At 37.4% G+C, this 19886-nt stretch overlaps 2 protein-coding genes across 3 annotated transcripts in view; one reads left to right on the plus strand and one right to left on the minus strand.

The window, feature by feature from the left end:
• Nucleotides 1-370: 370 nt before the first annotated feature.
• On the minus strand, nt 371-10167 carry SPCS3 (signal peptidase complex subunit 3). Its single transcript, XM_085578832.1, has 5 exons — nt 9972-10167; nt 7537-7610; nt 4966-5042; nt 3431-3546; nt 371-3019 (listed from the first exon to the last, which is right to left on the minus strand). Exons 1-5 carry the CDS (start codon nt 10112-10114, stop codon nt 2887-2889), a joined length of 543 nt encoding a protein of 180 aa, XP_085434958.1. The 5' UTR covers nt 10115-10167; the 3' UTR covers nt 371-2886.
• The window catches only part of ASB5 (ankyrin repeat and SOCS box containing 5), a 40721-nt gene continuing 30741 nt past the window's right edge, over nt 9907-19886 (plus strand). Inside the window, exons 1-2 of one of the 2 annotated variants that reach the window (XM_021549840.4) lie at nt 9907-10046; nt 17105-17253. In XM_021549840.4, coding sequence (XP_021405515.1) covers nt 17210-17253 — 44 coding nt within the window. In that variant the 5' untranslated portion in view covers nt 9907-10046; nt 17105-17209. The remainder of the gene's footprint in view (nt 10047-17104; nt 17254-19886) is intronic. The other variant, XM_085578831.1, reaches the window with a different exon arrangement.

The raw sequence follows: 19886 nt of genomic DNA on the forward strand, positions 1-19886 counted from the left end.
TATTTTGCCCCTCCTGCATAGAGCTGTCAGTGTAGTGCTTCATGATTTTGATTGCAAATGGAAACCCAGGCTACTTGAACTCCTGTCTCCAGAACCTCATTTAAAAAATACTATCTGAAATATATCTTTAGCGTTTTCAGTTCAGCCTCTTCCCATGAAGTAAATCACTTGCCAGGGAATACCTTGTTTGTACATATTTCTCCATAAACCATCAGTATTTAGGCAGCAATGCAGCTAAGAGAACACTCAGCCGCCAGCTATACTAGTACCTGACGTGTGAGACAAGAGCAAGTAAATGCCATTAGGTTCCACAAAAGCACATTCTTTTTGAAAATGATTTGAGAATTGTCACAACAAAATACAGTAGCCATTTGACTTTTGGAAAGGCTTTTTACTTTTAATAGACATCAGTTGAGGAATTTGCCTCCTTAAACTCTGAACCAACACCCTGTCTCAGTGGCTCAGGAACAAAAGCCAAGCTATTACAGAATCAAGTACTCATCTGTGCCGGCCTTTTCCTCAGATAAAAAAAAGGTCTTCAAGAATTTGAACTCTGTGGTAGCTTCTTCTTCATCCCACTAAAATTCTTACCTCAAACATAATTTCTCTTCACAGGGAAAGGCTAGTAAAGCATCAAACATTACACTTGAAAGCTACTGTTTCAATGTCTTGAAATTCTGCTACTGTCTGCTGGGAGGATTATACCATTTTTTAGGACAGAAAGTAGCTTTCGCCCTGATGCTCTTTGACAGTGGATCCTTGTCTTTGCAGTTAAAGCTTCTCTTTAATAGGCAGACATTATATTCATTGGAAGAGTACAGCCAAAGGAATGCAGGGAAGTGGCTGAATGCCAGGCCACAAGAAATGCTTCAGTAAACAATTCAAGAATATAATTTATGAAAAACCAACCACTTATTCGGCAATTACTAAAACAAATCCACAACTTTGCCCAATTATCTCTAAAAATATTTTGGTTTCCTTCTCTATGACAGTTTTAAGTTCTATGTAACAGTTTTTAGAGCCATATATAGAATTTTTATGAAAGCACAGAAAAAATAGTGCATGTTTCAATGTGCTGATTATACTACACTGTGGAAAACAGCACAAGTTCAGAGAACGGAAATTCATGCAAATATGCTGGATACAAATGACAAATGCTCCTACAACATTCATGTAAAAAAAAAGATTAGTTTTTGCACTTAAAATTTTGTTTGCACAGACAAAGCACCTTTTGGGAATTATTTTCAAGACCTTTTTGATTAATACACCAACACAAACAATGTATTAAATAGTCACTTAGGGATAATTTACAAATATTAAAGACCCCTTTTTAAAAGCAAGTTAGTTCCCTCAAAATCAATCAGGGAACTAGGTGAAGTCAAAACAAAGGAGGATACTCTGCTCCACTATTCTGCCTGTTTTCTTTTGTAAGGGTTTTCATAATGCAGTTCTCACCATATTTCCTATTACCTTTTTTCTGATTTACAGTATTAAAACCTGAGTTTTAGTTTCCTCTTTTTCCAAGTACCCAGTACATCCAGGCCATTCCCTGTCTGGCAATGAATTCCCTTGTCATGCTTTGTTTGAAGATACACATGTAAATTAGGGACTGTGCCAGGAAGGCGTTAACAGCACATGTTCCTGGGTATCTCCTGGGTATCTCCTGGATGGCCTGAATGCACAGTCAATCACTACAAACCATTGTATTGCCTCGAGGTGATCCTGGTACCCTGCTCATTCCCTCCTCCCAACCCCAACAGCAGTCCCAGCTGTAGCTGAGGGAAGGAGCACACACAGGGCGATGTGCAGCCACAGAGAGGCAGCTTTTTCCACAGAGATGCCACCTGAAGCTGCTGCATGCTCCCTTCATGGTCCTTCTTGGATCATGCACTCAGCAAGCCTTGCAGGTAGACTCACTGACACTCAAGTTGGTAAATCTGCCTCAATTACTCTACCTTACCATGGGGAAATCCTCTGTTATGGGAAGGTTTACCCACACTGTTTAGGCAACATCTATCCTATTCCTTGCTGTGGAAGGTCCCCTCTGGTATCAGTTGTCTCAGCCCCTTCGAACAAGAACGTTCATTCTTCCTGATGAACAGATCCCAATAAAAAAACAGATTCCATTTCAGAAAGCCTTTCTTTACCTAAAGCTTTTACTTTCTTTACTGACTTAACCTTATGTCTTATGCTTAAAAAATAAGACTCATAGTGATTAGATTTCTTTTTATTCTTCCAGTTTGCTGCATTGCAAGCAGTTATTAAAATGATTTGTAATACAGAACTGAATGTGGGCTATATCAGTGGCACTCAAGATTTGAGGCTGACTGACAGATAATGAACTATCAGTTTTCCAAGTAGCTGCTGGCAGTCCTAGAAAGGACCAAGCTTAGCCTACTGTAACATACTGCACATGGATTTAAAAAAATACCCTAAAATGGAACAGCTGTTTCCTTCACACTTCCAGAAACCAACTCCAGAAGATATATATGAGTTCTACATAAAATAAATAACTATCACAGTACTTAGAAAGTCCAAACACAGGAAGACTATCTTCTGGTTTAAAAATATTTATTTAAAAGAAAAGGAGATCTATACTTAAATGGCCAGGAAAAAAAATCCTCAGTTTCCCCCTCAAAACCATTACTCTGCAAAATTTACCTTTCCCTTAAGTTTCAGCTTCAATGTTTTACTTAAAAAAAAAAAAAACCAAAACCAATAAAACCCTAACAACTGAATTTTCATTTCCTTTTCCTATGCTACTATCCTGAGGAAATTAAGTTCCATTCAGTGAAAAGTTGCACAGGATGCAAGAAGAAACTGCCATAAAATGTATCCACAATATACAAGTATAAAAATATTTTGCTTATGATTCAGTATTATAATTTAATAACTTTTTGTTGTTTCATAGGTATCTGGGAAAGGTACAGACACATGTCCTGATCCTGTTACAAGAGGTAGAATGCCAGCATTTGGTACAACATTCCAGGAGAGAGTCAAGGTGATATTCCTGTTTCCCCTGCAAAAGCAACAAAGACTATCAGGACAAACACTCAAGCAATTTAATTAACAGTTACTAGTATTAAATACATTAGGTTACAGATTGTTTATCTGGTCCAGAAACAAAAAGCTGTTTAATTTTAGGTAGTTACTGCCTACTTTTTGTGTACTTGACTCCTTTGGAGTTGAGTGCATCACAGAACCAATTTTAGACAGGCTGAAGGCAGAAACCCAGAAACATGTTGCTCATAATAGCAGTGCAACTTCCAGTCTAGAGAATACATATATCTTATCCCAAGGCCATCTTCTAACAGAGTATCTGACAGAATATAGGTACCTTACCACACCAATGAACACATGTATTAAATGCAAAGAATATAAGTAAATCAAGATACCATAAATACCAGTAATGAAACAAATATTTACTTACTTGAGACCATTTCCATCATCAAAGAAAAAGTACTTTGACTTCATGTCTTTTAAGGACAGCCTTGGGTTATCTCCTCTCAACATGATCTTGTCCCAGAGGACCACCTGATTTAGGGCCTAAAATCACAATTGTAATTAAGTCAGCAAGGTACCTTACCAGATCACATTCAGACACTGGGCCTTCATTGCACCATTCATCTAAAACCCCTGAAGTACATGCTTGCAATACATACCTAATTTAACAAAATAATGCTTCATAATGGGGTAATGTAACACTACTACAAAGTGAACTGTGGCACAGAATAAATGGAAACAACAAGGAACATCTTAAAACACAAGAAAGACATTTAAAAAAAAAGTCATATGCTTTAGAAGAATTACAAAGCATAAAGGTGTTTCCTTTTGAACTGCAAAGGTAATAGTTTTAAAGCAGTATTTAGACTTTGTGTCAAATAAACTGAGTTATCATGACTCTGCTTACGTCCTTACCATTTTTCCAACTTTAATGGAAATCCCTACGTGAATTGCAAGCATAACCCCCCAAAAAATTATTAACAGTTGAAAAAGTTAGATCCCAAGTTCTTACGTTACTGGAATTTACACTTTAAAGTGTAAAGTTCTTTTAAGTAGATGCTAAACAATCTTAGTAATTTATAGAACAATTTAGAAAAATACTGCTCAGTATTTGTAAGAAGTGTTGATTTACGTGGAAGAAAAATCTAAAATATGGAACAATATAATAGAAACACTGCAACTCTAAAAACTATTCTAGTACAAACACAATATCCACCATCTTGTTTAATATAACTAAAGTACTTAAAAAAAAGCAAGTTAAAAAAGAAAGAACAGTTTTGTACAGCAAGTTAAGAAAACCCCCAAGCTTTCACCATATCCTTGCAATGTGACCACAGAAGCTTTAACTAGACTTCAGTGGTACCATGGCAGCATGGTGTTGCATTAATTTTTTTAAAGGCTGTGCCACATAGCTTTTATCAGATCAGTAAAAAGATTTTTCAGCTATCCCAAAGGGAAGGTTCAATCGCAACCACTTTAAAACAGCAAGGCAACTTATTTGAGAAGTATAACAAGGTAATGTAAATGAATTATGGGGCTACAGTAACTGGTAGGGTCAACTGTGATCTATGAACAAAACACACACCACATCAGGCCAGCCCAGAAGCCACTCTCTCTTGTTTCTAACAGTGGTCAACTGCAGAAATTTAGAAAAAAAAAGGAAAACGGATAGAAAAGGTAAAAAAACTCATTTACACTACACTATTGTAAGTATACTGGAACACAAAGCATGTTATTTTTCTCCCACTTATATCGGGCATATATCAAGTTAGGTTTTATGCAGGTGAACTTCCCAGCCTACAGTTGAACTGTCAAAAAACAATCATGAAGGCCAGTAAAACCAGTGCAGGCTAGTAGGAAATGCGGGTGTCTTTAACTCTTCTCAGCAGAACTACAGAATGTTTAAAAATAGCTGCAATACTAAAAATGGGTAATTGCTTCAAACCTCTTTTTAATACTTACATTGTTTTTCGTTGAATATTCTGCAGACAAATATAGAAACAACTGTTTAACATTCCAATCAAATATACTCTGCAGATGTATGCAAGTTAAGAAAAATACCATACTGTACTTACATATCCTTGTTTTATTTTTACTAGATCTAAGTGGTCTATGCTCATTACAGTGAGCTCTTACCTTTTGACATACCTCATCTTACTCATAAATCAGAGCACTGCCAGCAGCTTGAACACATACTTAAATCATAATAAAGTGAAAGATTCTTAGGTAGGTATTTATTTTTACTATTTATGAAATTTAGCTGCTATTTCTCTTCCAATAATTTAAGAGTTCTTTGTTTGACACTGTAAACTAGTAACCAGAATTCTCTGCTAGACAATCTATAATAAAACCTTTAAGAAAAAAATCAGAACAGAATTCTACCCTAAATATCCTCAAGGCAATTTTTTATACTGTAAGAGAACCTTTGTATCCAAATGCAATAATGTTAAACAATATATAAATACAAAATTGGTGAAGTGTAGGATATTCAAAGAGCCTATATGGGAAATATTCCATATTGGAAGGGACTCAAAAAATTAGCAAATTTGATTGCCTGCTAAAAACAACAAAAGCTCATTAGACTTGAACAAAACTCTGCTCAGATTTTTGATCAACAATAAAGAAGTGGTGACTGCCATTTGAGACAGTATCATAATGCTGGGATTCTAAACAATTGTCTGTTTATTTAACAGTAACATGTGACTGCTAAGGAAAAAATTTTTTAATTCTATTCTCACAATAGAGATTAGCTGTAATCTTTTATTTCCTAGTCCTCTTTTGTATTCTATTTGGCATTATCTCAAAGAATAATTCCCTAACCAGCCTCAAAATCTCTTTTTTCTTCTTCCACTCATCCCAAGACAAATATGTTTTTAAGCTACTAATTCAAAGAGCAAGAAAGGAAAGACTGAAATATTTAACTGCTGTCACTGCAAGAATTGTTACAAAAATTTTACTTGAACATTTTTTGTCATCTGGCTCAAAATATCAAACAAGATTCTGAAGCTTTCCTTGATAGGATTCCTTACCACTTGCAAAAGTTAGCAATTAATTAAAGAAGCTTAAAGGAGTTTGTGAAAACTGTATGCTTCCCTTTCCTTTGCCTAGTTTCTTTTTCTGTCATTTTATTTAACTTCTCTCAGGACTAAAAACTTCTTTCTGGTAGTCAAGACAGTCCACATACCTGTATCACTTCACAAATTTTGAACAAAAAACCCTACCAGACTTTTGCAGCTCTAAATATTGCACGCTTTATTTATGCCAGGCATGAGAGATTGTCAGAATCATTAAACAAATAAACAAAACAAAAAAAAAAAAGGCTGTTACTAGTACAAGTCATTCAAATGTGGAATCTTTATGCCCACATATTGCAGACTAATCCTTGGGTAAGAACATTTGTTTTAGAGGTCCTGTCCTGCCTTGCTCTGCTTCTCTCTATATATAATGTGTACAGGTTTATGCATCTATTTTATAATTTCAGTCTCCGATTTTAATACGTATAAGCATTTCAGAAGTAAAACTAAGACTTAAGAGCTTACTTCTCCTGCTGCCAGTTGATATAAAAAATCCTCTTATTCCCATGCAGACTTGCAAAAATATGATTAGCTGTTTATCCAACATTTGTATCACGAGTTGTATTTTGTGTGGTCTGTTCACACAACACAGTTCTTCAAAAGAGTGAAACCAAGACACAGAAGTGATCAGTGTCTTGCCTAACAGTGATAAAAACCAGCAGACAGGGAAAAATCCCAGGATTCTCAGACCAGCTGCAAAACATGGTTTAGTGTAATCACCTGAACATGCCACCTATTATTTGGTACTGACTTCTGCAGAAAAATTCTTTCAAGAGCCCAAATCCAGACTAGCAGGGAAGCAAAGAAATACAAAAGAAAAACTGCGAAACTGCAACAGCAATTGAGAAAGCGGCCAAAAACCAGTGTGATACATCTTTTGTATGCTTCCCAAAGAATTTCATACTAGTCAATACTAAAGGTTAGAGTGTTTAACATCTAAGCAAGTAAAGGATTACAATACCTTTTTTAATTTTAGAAACTGACAGGTACTTATATGCAACTATTATATAGTCAGGACTCTGAAAGCCTCACAAGAAAGTGAGTTTGAAAGGTGCAGTTCCTTAGATTAGGTATGACATTCAAAACAGTATGCTATATAAACCCTACCATTAATTCACTCCTCAAACCACTGATACAAACTTTGTTTAGAAGTAGTAATGTCTAGATGTTAAACTGCACTCCCCATTATTAGATACAGTGCACTTCACAATAGAGCCTGATTTTAACAACAGGCATTAAACAACCTGTAATCTACTGGAGACCAAACAGCTGGGTTAAGTTCTATTTCACTGCCACAGCTATGCAAAATACTATTTTTAGCTGCTTTAAAATTTTATTTTAAGACAAATAGCTAGTTTTCCCCAAGTCCTGAATATCTGAAGATTATAAAGTAACAAAAATAGCATCAAAGTGTTCTTATACCAAAACGTTTGCAAACCATTTTTTCCATTAAGGATATCTGCCGTAATATCAAATGTGACGAATCCCAGATCACTTCTTTCTCTAGGTCCAGTGAAATCTTCTACATTTTTTCTAAGAGAAAACAAAACACAACACAATATTATCCTTTCTCATTATTTGTATCTTACACACTACATAAATTATGGTTCTTATTAGATATATTCCTTATTTGCTTTATATACTTCTGGCTAAAACGTAATCAACGTTACAAACTAATACCTACCTTCCAGGAATTATGGTGCCCCGGTTTTAAGTGTGGGGCCTAGCCACCACAGTGTCTAAGACATTTAAGTAGCCTATTGACTTTTTCCTTTTAACAAAAATCTGTATCTAAACTGGACTATATTTCATTTTAGTAAAATATGTTTTAGCATCCCCATATATGTAAAATTGGTTGGGACACCATCAGCATAGCAGTCTGCTGGCAACCATGTTTAATATTATTTCTTAACTGTCCTTGAAAAAACAAAGCCTCTTGTGCTCCAACTATTCCAATACAACAGTTTACATGCACAGTTCACACAAATTTCAAGATTTATTCCTGTGATGTATTTAAATAACAGCATGAAGAAAATAGTTATTTGCCTCTACATTCTGGAAAATTGTATCATTTTAGAAGGCTTTATTATAAACCTACATTTGGAACAGTATCTCACATTGTCACACTAAACCACAACAGAAAGAGCAACTGAAAAATAACAGACATACAGCAGATATTTCCATATGTATTCATAAAGTTTATCAATTTACCAAAGTTACTATCTACAAAGAGAGATACCATAAGCAATTAGCTTGGCCATCAACTATGAACCTTAACTCCTCATTGAACAAATTTTAAAATTAATTATGAACTTCATAGTTATATTTATTCCATATAATTATTTGGAAATTATTCAATTAAAACATTATTTCATTAAAACCAAGTTTAGTAATCTCAAAGAAAAAAAAAATTACATGTGAAGAAAACACTTTTGGAAATAGTAGTAAAGAAAAACACCACAAAATCTTCACAATTTAAGCTTTGATATAAATTTCCATCTCTTTGCATATTTTTAAGTAGTAAACCTTATCAAGCACTTGACTTCACCTTTTAACCACTGTCAGTCAGAGGGAGTAGTAGGCCTTAAGCCTGGGGTCTCCATAACTTCTCAGACATTCCAGAGAAGCAGATTAGGTACAGCATCTCCCAAAAACACCAGATCTGTGCATCACAGAAGGGACTGGCAATACAGATTTCACCCAAATCAGGCATTAGTATGCTGCCCTATATATGCTGAGCTCACCCTAACACTCAAAGACTTGCTTTAATGCCAAGTTTATGCTTTTGCAATCCTCAGTGTAGCATGAATACATGTTTTGTTTTTTTTTTTTTTGGTATGGTATTAAACCAGTCTGAAAGGTGATGGCACTCCCTTTATTTGCATTCATGTCTCCTTTCAAGTCCTGCTATTAGGCATCCACTGGTGCCACTTACTTTGGGGTGGTTCCAAAACTCCACAGACTCATCACCAAGTCACAGAACGGCCTGGACCGGAAGGGACCTTAAAGATCAAGTTCCAACCTCCCTGACATGGTCAGGGACACCTTTCACTAGATCAAGTTGTGCAGAGCTCCATCCAACCTGGCACTAAACACTTCCAAAAGTGTGCTGCTTTAGCTCGCTAATCTGAGCCAAAACTAACCGAAAAAAAAAAAAAAAAAAAAAAAAAACCCAAAACAACCATGAGCTGAGGTAAAGCAGCTCAGTGCAGTGTCCTACGAGCCAGATTCTCCCGTGGAGCTCTGGTAAAGAACCACGTGGCAGAAACGGGAGCAAAGACCTCCAGGCACAGGTGGCTGTAACAGCTGCTCAAATGCTTGTGAAACTACTGCCCTCCACATCACACATGGGGAAGTTCTCTGAGAGGAAGTCTCCTTTCAGAGAAAAAACCCCACCCCCAATCAACACCAAAACTGGGGAAAAAGGTCCCCCCAGCACAAGTTTGCATCAGCCCATTTTATCTGTGTAGGCAATACGTTTTGATGTGGTATTGTGTCCTACACCTGGGGCATTTCGCAGAGAGGAAGCCATCCCACTTTGGGGCCGTAGGACAGAAAGTATGCTAGGCTATCAATAGAGAACCCAAAGAGAACTGCTAATTAAAAGGACAATGTACTACGATCGCATGGATGTCCGTAGGATGAACTCCTCGTTCCTGTAGGTGCCTGTCTCGGCACAGCTGCGGGCAGCCGCCGGCTCGACTCCGCCCGGCCGCGCCGTCGTGGGGCTCCGGCATTGGCCCGCCCGCAGCGCAGGAGGCCGGGCCCGAGCCCGCGCGGAGCCCGCCCGCCGCCCCGGCCCGCCGCCCCGGCCCCTCCGCGGCCCGGCCCGCACCCTGCGCTGCCCCAGCGGCCCGGCCCCGCCATTCCCTCCCCTCTGCCCGCCGCACTCACAGCGTGACCCGGGAGACGGCGATGCGGACGGGCACGCTGCGCTCCTTGAAGGCGGTGGTGATGAAGCAGCCAAAGGTGAGCGCCGCCATCACGCTCAGCGAGAAGGCGAAGAGCGAGTTGGCCCGGGACAGCACGGTGTTCATCTCCCCGCTGGGCCCGGCCGGGGCTGCGGCCGCTGCTCGGGCGGGGCGGGCGCGGCAGGAAGCGGGCGGGGGGGCGCGCGACCGCCGCGGGGGCGTGGCCGGGCCCGGCTGGGCGGGCTGGCGCGAGGCCACGCCCCTCCCGCCCTCCCGCCCCGCCCTCAGCGCGCCGGGGTTGTCCTTCTGCTGGATTTTTGCATTCGCGTAGTAAAGCGCAAATAAGGTTTAGGCGGCGGCTTGTATTTTCCCTTGGTGTCTGAGTCGTGCTTTCGCTGGTGGTGTTATTTGCCAGTCCCTCCCTTGTTTCCTTTAGGAGGTTCCTCTTCACGTGCTCATTATGTCAACCTCCTTGCCTGGAAATTTCCTTTAACAGCTGGGCTTGTTCCTGGAATCCTTTTCTTTGGTGTGCTGATCTCACACCGTTGGCTCACACTTTCACCTTACCCCACCAATTTGGTTGTAATTTCAATTTAAATTGGTACCAGCAAAGATCAGTTTATGTAGTGAGGTGATTCCTAACTCCTCCTGGGGCTCCTCTTTGGTGCCCATTCCTGCTTCCCGGTTGTGAAAAATGCGTATTTTATGACTGCCTCTTCACACTTAGTTTATGTATTATGGAGGGTTATTTTGTAATACTGTATTAATCCTTTTTAAGTAGCGTGTTAAATAGAGTTTTAGGTTACAACATCACGTTAAAATGTGATGTACGATGTTTTTTACTAGCTCAAGAAAGGGATAAGATGATCAAGAAAGTCTTTGCACAGAGATAACAGCAACAGGAAATCTAAAGTTACTGCCTCCTTATCAGAAAAGGCAAGCATTCTTCCACCTTCTCTCCATCTTTATGGAACCACTAGGATTAAGGGGAAGAAGTTGACACAAACCAGAAAAATTCTTAATTTGCAAGGAATTTATGTATCATGTATGAGATATATGAATATGCAACAGGCTATTGCTTTTAAGGGTTATTCCTTTGTTCACAAGGCATGTTTTTGGTAGCTTAGTGCCCAGAAACATCCGGACATCCATAATTCTCTGCTTTTTATTGTCTCGTAGTGTCCTAATCCTCATTGTCTAAATTTTTACTATTCTAATTTTATTGCTATTTTTATAACTGTTTTATTATTAATAAACTTTTAAAATTTTCAAAAACAAGTGATTGGCGTTTTTCCACGCCGGACCTGCAGCATTATCCATGTGAGAACCCAGGGGACTGAGAGCTTTTACAATGCTTTGGGGCGGATCTTTTTTGGTGTTCCCAACCGCTGTATTTGTCTGCATTAACTATACCAGGCTCGATTAAGGGGGATTTGTCGGGGCTGCCAACAGATGTCAGCAGTGTTATGTTTAATTTTCTCTTCCCAGCTCTAAGATTCCAGTGCTGCAAATACTGGGAGTAGGAGCAGGAGCTCAGCTGCAGGAGTCTGAAAGGGTGGAAAGCCTCATGGTGACTGAAGGGATAGGCAGGAGAAGATGGGGAATGTCAGGCCATTCTGTGTTCTGTAATGATGGTACTCTTTCCTTTCCCCCCTGTAGCCAAGAGCCAGGTCTATGAGTCAGGGAAGAAAAGTCTTTGCAGATAAAGGTAGGAAATGGAAAAGGAGAAGGATCATAATGAGGTTTTTTGTTTGCCCCCAGACTGAGTACCTGCAGCACATGTCTGTTTAGCCTGTAGGATGTGATGCTGAAGACATTCCTTTGGGAACCTGTGTTTCACTGTGCAGTTGGTTTCTGTGTGCCTGTGCATTTGCCACATTGAAATCAGTCACACACCCAAAGAGGGTAGGCTGTTTTCTAGTTTGCATTTCCTAATTCTTGGCCTTTCTGCTATTTCATAAGAGTTTCAGCAGCACAGACTTTCTTGTGTAAAGATTTTTGTTGGCTTGTTATTATATTATGCTATTCCAAATATTAATTATTGTCATGTTTATGGTCTGGAACTTGTTACTGAAACCTAGGATTATTTTTACTGAAAAGTGGGTACTTTTCCCCAAAATAGTTGAAGACTTAGAAGCATTAATGGAACTTTTACTGTAAGCTGGGGAACCAAATAATTTCAGAAGTTATGTCTGCTGCTTTCAAAAGGATAGTTCAAATGTGAACACTGTCTTTTCTCATATCTACCAAAAAAAAAAGGCTTAGTTGCCTTTGTTCTTGCTTTTTGTTCATGGAGTTGCTATTTAGAATTTTTCATACTAAACAACTGTTTAATAAAAAAAAATGGTTCTTGAGCAGAACTTACAGTAATTAAGTAGTGAAATTTTCAAAGCAGTAGTTAGGCACCAGCAAAAGACCAAAATCAAATGGCTTCACCAAATTAATGTTTTTTTAAGACATTGAATAAATATGGCTATTGCTTGTGGAGGTTTGGCTTTATTTTAGTAGAAACCTTAAATGAATGTCACATAAAAGCACAGTAAACAGGGGAAGATAGATGGTATAATTTATTCAGGGACTGATCTATTACTGTTTCAGAATAAAGAAACCTATAGCTTTTTAATGACTGAAATCTTGCAAAATCAAAATACGAAAATATCTTGAAATCAGGCAGTTGTGTTAGAAGAAAGGGAGACAATTATTCACAATAGCTGTTTGCTCATAAGTTCTAGATTGTTCTTTGAAAGATATAAAATCTGATATTTCGTGAAGAATAGTGACATAATATTAATGTCAAAAGTCGCTGACAGCTAAATAAGTTGTGTTACTGGGAATTGAGCAAATAGTATAATTATGGAAACAAATTTAAAGGAACTTGGGGAAGCTGAAAGGTTTGGGAGACCATTTCCGAGATGCAGTGGAATGGTATTCATTACACCCAAGCAGCATCCTTAAGCCCAGACCAGACCAGGCATGTCAGTGTTCAGTCTGGCTATTACTTCAAGAAATGTAATATTTTTCATTACAAACTCGTTGAAAAAAATGCAGAGATAGGCTTGGCAGCAGGCCTGAAATGTAGAATTTGCCATCCTTCTCCAGTCCTCACCCTAAAATTATCTGACTTTGAAAGTGAGTTTTTGTGCACTCTTTGATCTATTAAATATGTGTTCTTTTTTTTTATAGTGACGGCACTTCAACAGGATTGATCCTTGTCAACAGCTGCTGATTAGTAGTCTTTTGAGAGAGAGTAGCTTGCTTTCTTTGGTTGATGTGTTTCTACTCTGATCTTCAAGTTACCGAGCGATTCCTTTCATCATCTGTAAACAAAATAGCAAGTGTTGACACTGACCATCAGCAGAGATTGCTATGAGTTCTTTGTTTCCCACTGAAGTAGTATTGGTTCTAACATGGAACACACAGAAGGAAGCTTTGAGGTGTATGTTGTGACTTTCAAGTGAAAGGGAGGTGTTAACTTCAGCCCAGCACCTTTAGCCTTCTTGGGGCTTAATTTTCCCACTAATTTTACAGGTGAAAGTTTAGGTGCCTGTGGCATCTTTGGCACCTGAACAGATGAGGACCTGCTTTTTTATTTTTGATCTAGGGACATGTATGTACTTCCTTATTTTTTTTTTTTTTTACCATGAATTCTATTTGTCCTTTATTAATTGTTGAAAAGTTAATTATTTAAGACACCATAGTAGCACACAGCCTCTTAGGCAGCTCTGGGTAGGAAGATAAAGATTAAAATAAATGTGGCCATGATCAGCTGTCTCTTGCAACAGCCCCCTTTCAGTTCACACCTCTTCTGGATGGCTCATTTTTACAGCTGGTGTGGAAAGGCTGTGACTAAGAGAAGAGGCTTTTTGGACTGCATTTGATTCTAATGTTCTCCTCACCTCCATTTTTTATACTTTGGATCTACACTGTATGCAAAATAAGAAGATAAGCAAGAAGAAATTTTCACTTGTCTTTGTAGTATTATTGTGAATCCTTTAGCAAGAAAATCTCAGGGAATTTTTAATTTCTGATTTCAGAATTAAGTTGATATTATACAACATTGTCTCATTTAGTGGCATAATATATAGCAAAATTAAAGCTGCATCACAAAGAGAACCAAATATTCTTGGCTCCAAAGTCAGTATGTCTTGGAGCCTAACATAAATTAATTTTTGGCTTCTGTGAGGTTTGCCCATTTCATGGCCTATAAAGCCAGGTTAGGTAAATTCATTCAAACGTTTCTGATTTAGCTTAGCCTTTCTCACTTCATTGTGCTTTCCATTCTGGGCTAGAAGCCTGAGTGCTACTGCTCCACCTCAGCTGGGTTTTAACCTCATTCACTCAGCCAGTTGCAAGTCTTCATCACAAGGTATTTTTATGTCTCTTGTAAAAGCACCCAGCAGACCCTTGTCGTGCCTCAGCTTGAAGAAAAAGATATTTTACTAGCTCTGTCATGGTGATATCATTTAGCTGATACCAATTTTAGTGGATGGAAAAAGCCTTTCTGTTATGAGCACTAGCCATGGGAGTCAGCATATAATGACATAAGCTTACAGAATAAACTTTAAACTCTCATCCCTACTATTGATTGTGTAATTTCCTTTTATTAACAACATTCTAAGGTACCAAAATATGCTTTACACGGAAAGAAGAAAAATTAAACCACTTGACCACTTCTACTTAGTCAAGAAGAAAACCTGACAACGTTTGAAGAAAGGGGGAATAAAAGTAAATGGATGACTTCACTGTTTTGAGAAACAAAAATTATTTTTCGAAAAAAAAAGTTAAACAGCTAAAGAAAAATTTAAAGACAGCCTGTAATGTAGAATAAAATTAACAATTTTAAAAGGAATTCAAATTGATGACAAAAGAGTCACAGCTCAAATACTGTTTTTATTTAGAGGCATGTATTTAATAAGAACCTGTGACATTTTTGCTGTTAGTTGAAGAAAAGATTAGCTATTAAAAACTGCAAAAATAGCAGGTTTAGTTACACGAATTTAGGTTAATAAGGTGGTTGCACTGCCTACTAGAGAAAGAGCAAAGTTAGTTTGTCAAGCTAGTTGAAATACCAAAAGCATTGGTTCTGTGGTACCACAATTGGAAGAGGTTGAGTTAATCGCCACAGAGTTCTGTAGACATGGTTAGCAATGAAAGAAGTCACTTGGACCCAAGAAAGGAAGTATACAAAGGGAAAGAGGTGCGAAATTAGGAGATTCTTCCCAAGATCCACTGATACACCTGTATCAGTACTTAAGGCCATCAAAAATTCTGCCTAGGTAGCCTTACAAAGGGGCAGCCAGTATGTGCTTTTCAACATTGCTCTCCCCTCATAGTTTGCTACGACTTTTTCCAGGGGGTCATTTGCCTTGTTCCAGAATGGGTTATAGGGGATGGGTGTGAATGTTATTTTCAATGTAAAATCCAACAGGTTGGTTTTAACTTATCAACAGTTGAAATTGCCAGATTTTGAACTGAGGAGTGTACCAATACACACATTCCTTCCTGTTGATTTTTAGCAAGCGAGAGAGAGGGGCAGGAACCTTTAGCTGAAGAATGGAATGGGCAGCTGGAGGTGGTAGCTTTTTAAGCTTCTGGGGGGCAAGATGTGCTAGAGTTCATCTGTCAGCAGGCTGTGTGTGCCTGAGGTCTGACACGTTTCTGGGTTTAGTAATGCCTCTAAGTACACACATGACTTATTTTGGAATCTTCTGTAATACTCTTAATAGTTGAGTTATGTTAGATATCCAAAGAGGACTGCAACAAATACTGTAAATAAACTTACTATGTTTCTAGCAAAACTCAGATTGAATTCGGTTGTAAACTTGTTGGTCATACCTACTTCCCTTCTGGGCAGAACTTTGCTGTCAGTGATTAGATGGAGTTGTTAAGCAGAACAAGCATGTTCATGTGATAATGTGACAGCAGAACTGGCTGATACCAGACTTGTAGCTGAAGGGGAATCTATCCCCATTATGAGAAGCAGCTATCCAGTGGTGCATAACAAAGGGGTACAGATTTAACATTACTGGTTTTTTTTCAAGAACTGAGAAAGAAAACTAGAATTTCATAATCACTTAAGTAGCTGAATTACTTTTGATGCTTTTAAATACTGTTATATGGAGAATGTCTGTTATGTGCAGAGGTACTGATTGATATTTAATCCCTGACCAGTAATTCCATTCTCTGGAAATCCAGACATACAAGTCTGTATGCTAGAACTATTTTCTAAGATAGGAGTAGTATTTTCAACTACTAGAAAAGGCAAAACACCTTGATGAAACAATTTTGAACTCATTAAGAATTGGTAGAATAAACAATCTTTTAATGTACTCAAATAATTTTGTTTGTATAGAGCCTAAACTGTGTCAGACCAACCATTTTAGTACATTGTATGAAAAAAGTGCCACCATACCACCCAAAGGCATACATTTGAACTTTCTAGAGCAGCTCAAGAACTATGGAAATAATGTGCTACACCAAAATGTAGAGAGAAAGTATATGTGTAACAAAACCTTTATAAATTTAGTGCATTAAAGCTCTTTTAAAGGAACTGTTGTGCTTCATTATTAGAGAAGGCAAATGGTGTCTAAATATGCAACTGTTAAGTAGAATGGGTGTCAAAAGCCAGAGCTCAACTATGAAGAGAAGCATTTCATTTTTCCCTTTTGTGCCACTAAAGATGTCATTGCACTGCATTTTGAAACAGACTTTTGATTCAAGTCTTTAGTTCGGCTATCAGACTATTAGCAGGGATTATGAGAACTGCAGAAATCAGAATGAAACATAACTTTGGTTGTGAGTTGTAGCTTCATGTTGTATGGTTTGTGTAGATCCTGGGTAGACATGGCATTCAGGAAGAAATCTGTAAAAAGGAGATATGAGCCTTTCATTTCTGTGGTTTAGAGTGTTGTATCTGTTGTAATTGGCAACAGAGCTCTCAGGTTTTTGTGCTGATAGAATGGCTTTGTCATGATGCTTCAAGTACTTCTGTAGAATTCTTAAGGATAGCAATGGGATGCAGTGAAAAAGCAATTCAGATCTAAACCAGGTTTCTTCTTTTCTGGATTAAAAAGTTTGTGTTCTCTCATTTTTTGTCTTTTCATTCCCCCAAAACAGTTTGTACTTCAGCTGCCTCTTCTCTTCATATTTTATGAAGAGTAGTATTTGGGTTGTACTATTGGGCTTGAGTTTCTGTTTGGAAAAGGACACAGCAGCTGCTTGATGTTTCCAGTCACTCCAGCTTCTGAACTTCTTGTAACTCTCAGGTAAATATGACTTGTTTGGGTTTATTTTCTGTGCCTAAGTATAAATGCATAATATCCTTAACTTAAGAATAATATTAATGAGAAGAACATTTAAGACTTTTTGAAGATTGTTTCATGGTATGTATGCCTTTTTTTTCTCCAATCCAATGATAAGGTAACATTTTGAATAATGACAAAATAAATTTTAAAATACTTTATTTGAGTCTAGATTTCTCCAGTTCAAACGCTTTGATTGTAAAATAGTAGAAAAAATGCTGAACATAGATTAAGGAGGAAATGACATAACATTCAGTAGCTTTAGATAGGTAGGTAAAACTTTGAGGGTTAGCATCTCATACACTCATTAAAATACAAGTCAGCTGGTTACTAAGCAGGGAATTTTTCATGCTGAGTTAGACGTTTCCTTTTCAGTAGCTCATGCTTCTCTTCTTTTGAGTCCTTTATGAAGCATTTTATGCTTACATCAGAAAGTCAGTACTAAAACATGACTTCTTACTGGTATTTTATTTTAAAATCTTTGTTTCAAGGGCATTACTTTACAAATTTCTCCTGGTAGGCTTCCTGTAATGTATAAAATAATCAATTCTTCAAAGTACCTAAAAGTTCCTGTTTCTCTGCTTGTTATCTTAAAATCTTCTGTTATACCTGTTATTGGACAGAAGTTTTAGAACCAGGATGACTATCAACTCCTTGCTTATATTGAGCTGTCTCTTACATGTAGAGGAAGACATGCTGGTGAAGTGTCATGCAAATAATTCCTTGTACTGTATTTCATGTATTTCATGTTTATCTCATTTTTAAAATAAACATTTTGACTTTCAGAGTTTTATATGCATCGCCAATATACAGGAGAAAACTGTTAAGACTAACTGTAATAGAATTTGTGCTGTGAATATAATTACACTTTTACATCTTGTATCATTTAGTTTAAATATATTACTTTAAAAATATAGTTAGAAGGAAGTGTGATTTCCAAACGTAACAACACAGGACATGGTACAAAGAAATCATATTTCTAAGGGTTTTATAATCTTTGGTGCTAAAAAAATGCCTTCAAAGACCAAATATTCTTTCAGTTGTGTTAATTTTACTATGTATCTTACTTACTGAAAATAAAACACACCAGTCTTCTAAAGCATAGATGAAAAATTGGCAGAATAAAGTAGTTTATGAATGTGGTTGTGCAATTAATCATAGAGAATAGGGCATAAATTTTGTGGGGTTTTTTTTGTCTTTTTTTCTGTTGTTTTTTCCCTTTTTTTTGTTTTGTTTTGTTTTTGTTTTTGTTTTGTTTTTTATTTTGTTTTGTTTTCCCAAAAATTTCTTTGTTTGGTTGAGGGTAAATTGTACACTAGATTTTGGACATTTTGAATTAGCACAAACAGGTGCCACTGCTAAATACTTTCTTTCTGCACTTGGCTGCTACACAGTAAAGCATTAAAGGCCAGGCTACTTTGTCTGAGCTCTGGAGTTGGGAATGAACCACTTTATAGTCATTAGAAAAAGCAGTATTTCTATCTTGATTATACAGGTTATGTTCTTGAGAAATGATAGCTGACTAAGCTACATTAAAAGGGAACTCTAAGACCATAAATTCCAGCATTTGAAGTTTCTTATGTGGTTTTAAAATTAAAATAGTTAATTGTTAGAAGTGGGGAAGCATACCAGAGGAAACATTACATTTGTTCTTGTTTTGTTTGCTGGAAATGTACTAGTTTGTCAAGGTGAGGGTATCCTTGTCTGGCACAGTATTACTATCTTCTTAAACAAAATAAAAATACAAATATTGTTAATGTGCAATGTAGGTTGTTGCCATTTTCTTGTGTGCTATGATAAAACTCTAAATGTTAAAATAGTTTTACAGCCCGTCTCTTCTGTTGACATTAAGTAAATGAACAGTCAAGATTTCATTTTATTTAGTTTTTTAATCTGAATTTTGTATTAAAATACAAATTATTAAATAATTGGTTATTCTTTTCACCAGGATATCTGAATATTTTTTTAACAGCAATGAAGTTGTCTTCAGAATACTCTCCATTTTACTAGTGAGGAAATACGGCCAAGAAATTTCTTTCCCAAAAGTCAAAACTACATGGGAAGTGCAAATATCCAGATTAAGCCACTGCTCTTGTCAAGTGTTTTGATATTGTTATAGTGTTGTACATTTATTACGTATGGTGCATTTCCATTTGGAAGCTCACATTATTCTGAAGTGCTGCGAGATCTGACTTCAGTTAATTCACACTGCCATGCAGTAGAAAATGTGGGACACTTACATCCCACTTTTTTACAGTCTTTAATGTCATCACGTTGACTGCCAGATCCTTCATTTGTTTACCTATACTTCTGTTTTCTGATTTCCATTACAACAGCTGTGGCTTTCTTTTTCTGGTTGTTCCAGTCTGCTTGGGCTTCCTCTCAGCTATTCCGTGTTCAGATCTCAGCATGCACATTGTTGGTTCTCCCAAAATGCCCTGTGGGCGTTAACGTCTAAGCAGTTGCTCAGTTTTCATGACTGGCTGCCTCATAGCATGGCTTTGCCAGCAAGCTATAATGGTAATTTCTGTAGCACTTTAGAACCCTTGGATTAGGATAGACTTGGTTCTGTGCAGTTGAGAGCGTTTCCAGCTAAG

This window comes from Lonchura striata, chromosome 4 (assembly GCF_050655825.1).
Source record: "Lonchura striata isolate lonStrDom1 chromosome 4, ASM5065582v1, whole genome shotgun sequence".
In the NCBI taxonomy this organism is placed as follows: domain Eukaryota; kingdom Metazoa; phylum Chordata; class Aves; order Passeriformes; family Estrildidae; genus Lonchura; species Lonchura striata.

Coding starts and splice junctions, on each gene's coding strand:
- SPCS3 (XM_085578832.1), bottom strand. CDS start 10,114: ATGAACACCGTGCTGTCCCGGGCCAACTCGCTCTTCGCCTTCTCGCTG. Junction 7,611..9,971: donor GCCGTCTCCCGGGTCACGCT/GTGAGTGCGGCG, acceptor GTTTTCTCTTAG/AAAAAATGTAGAAGATTTCA. Junction 3,020..3,430: donor GATGATGGAAATGGTCTCAA/GTAAGTAAATAT, acceptor TTGCTTTTGCAG/GGGAAACAGGAATATCACCT.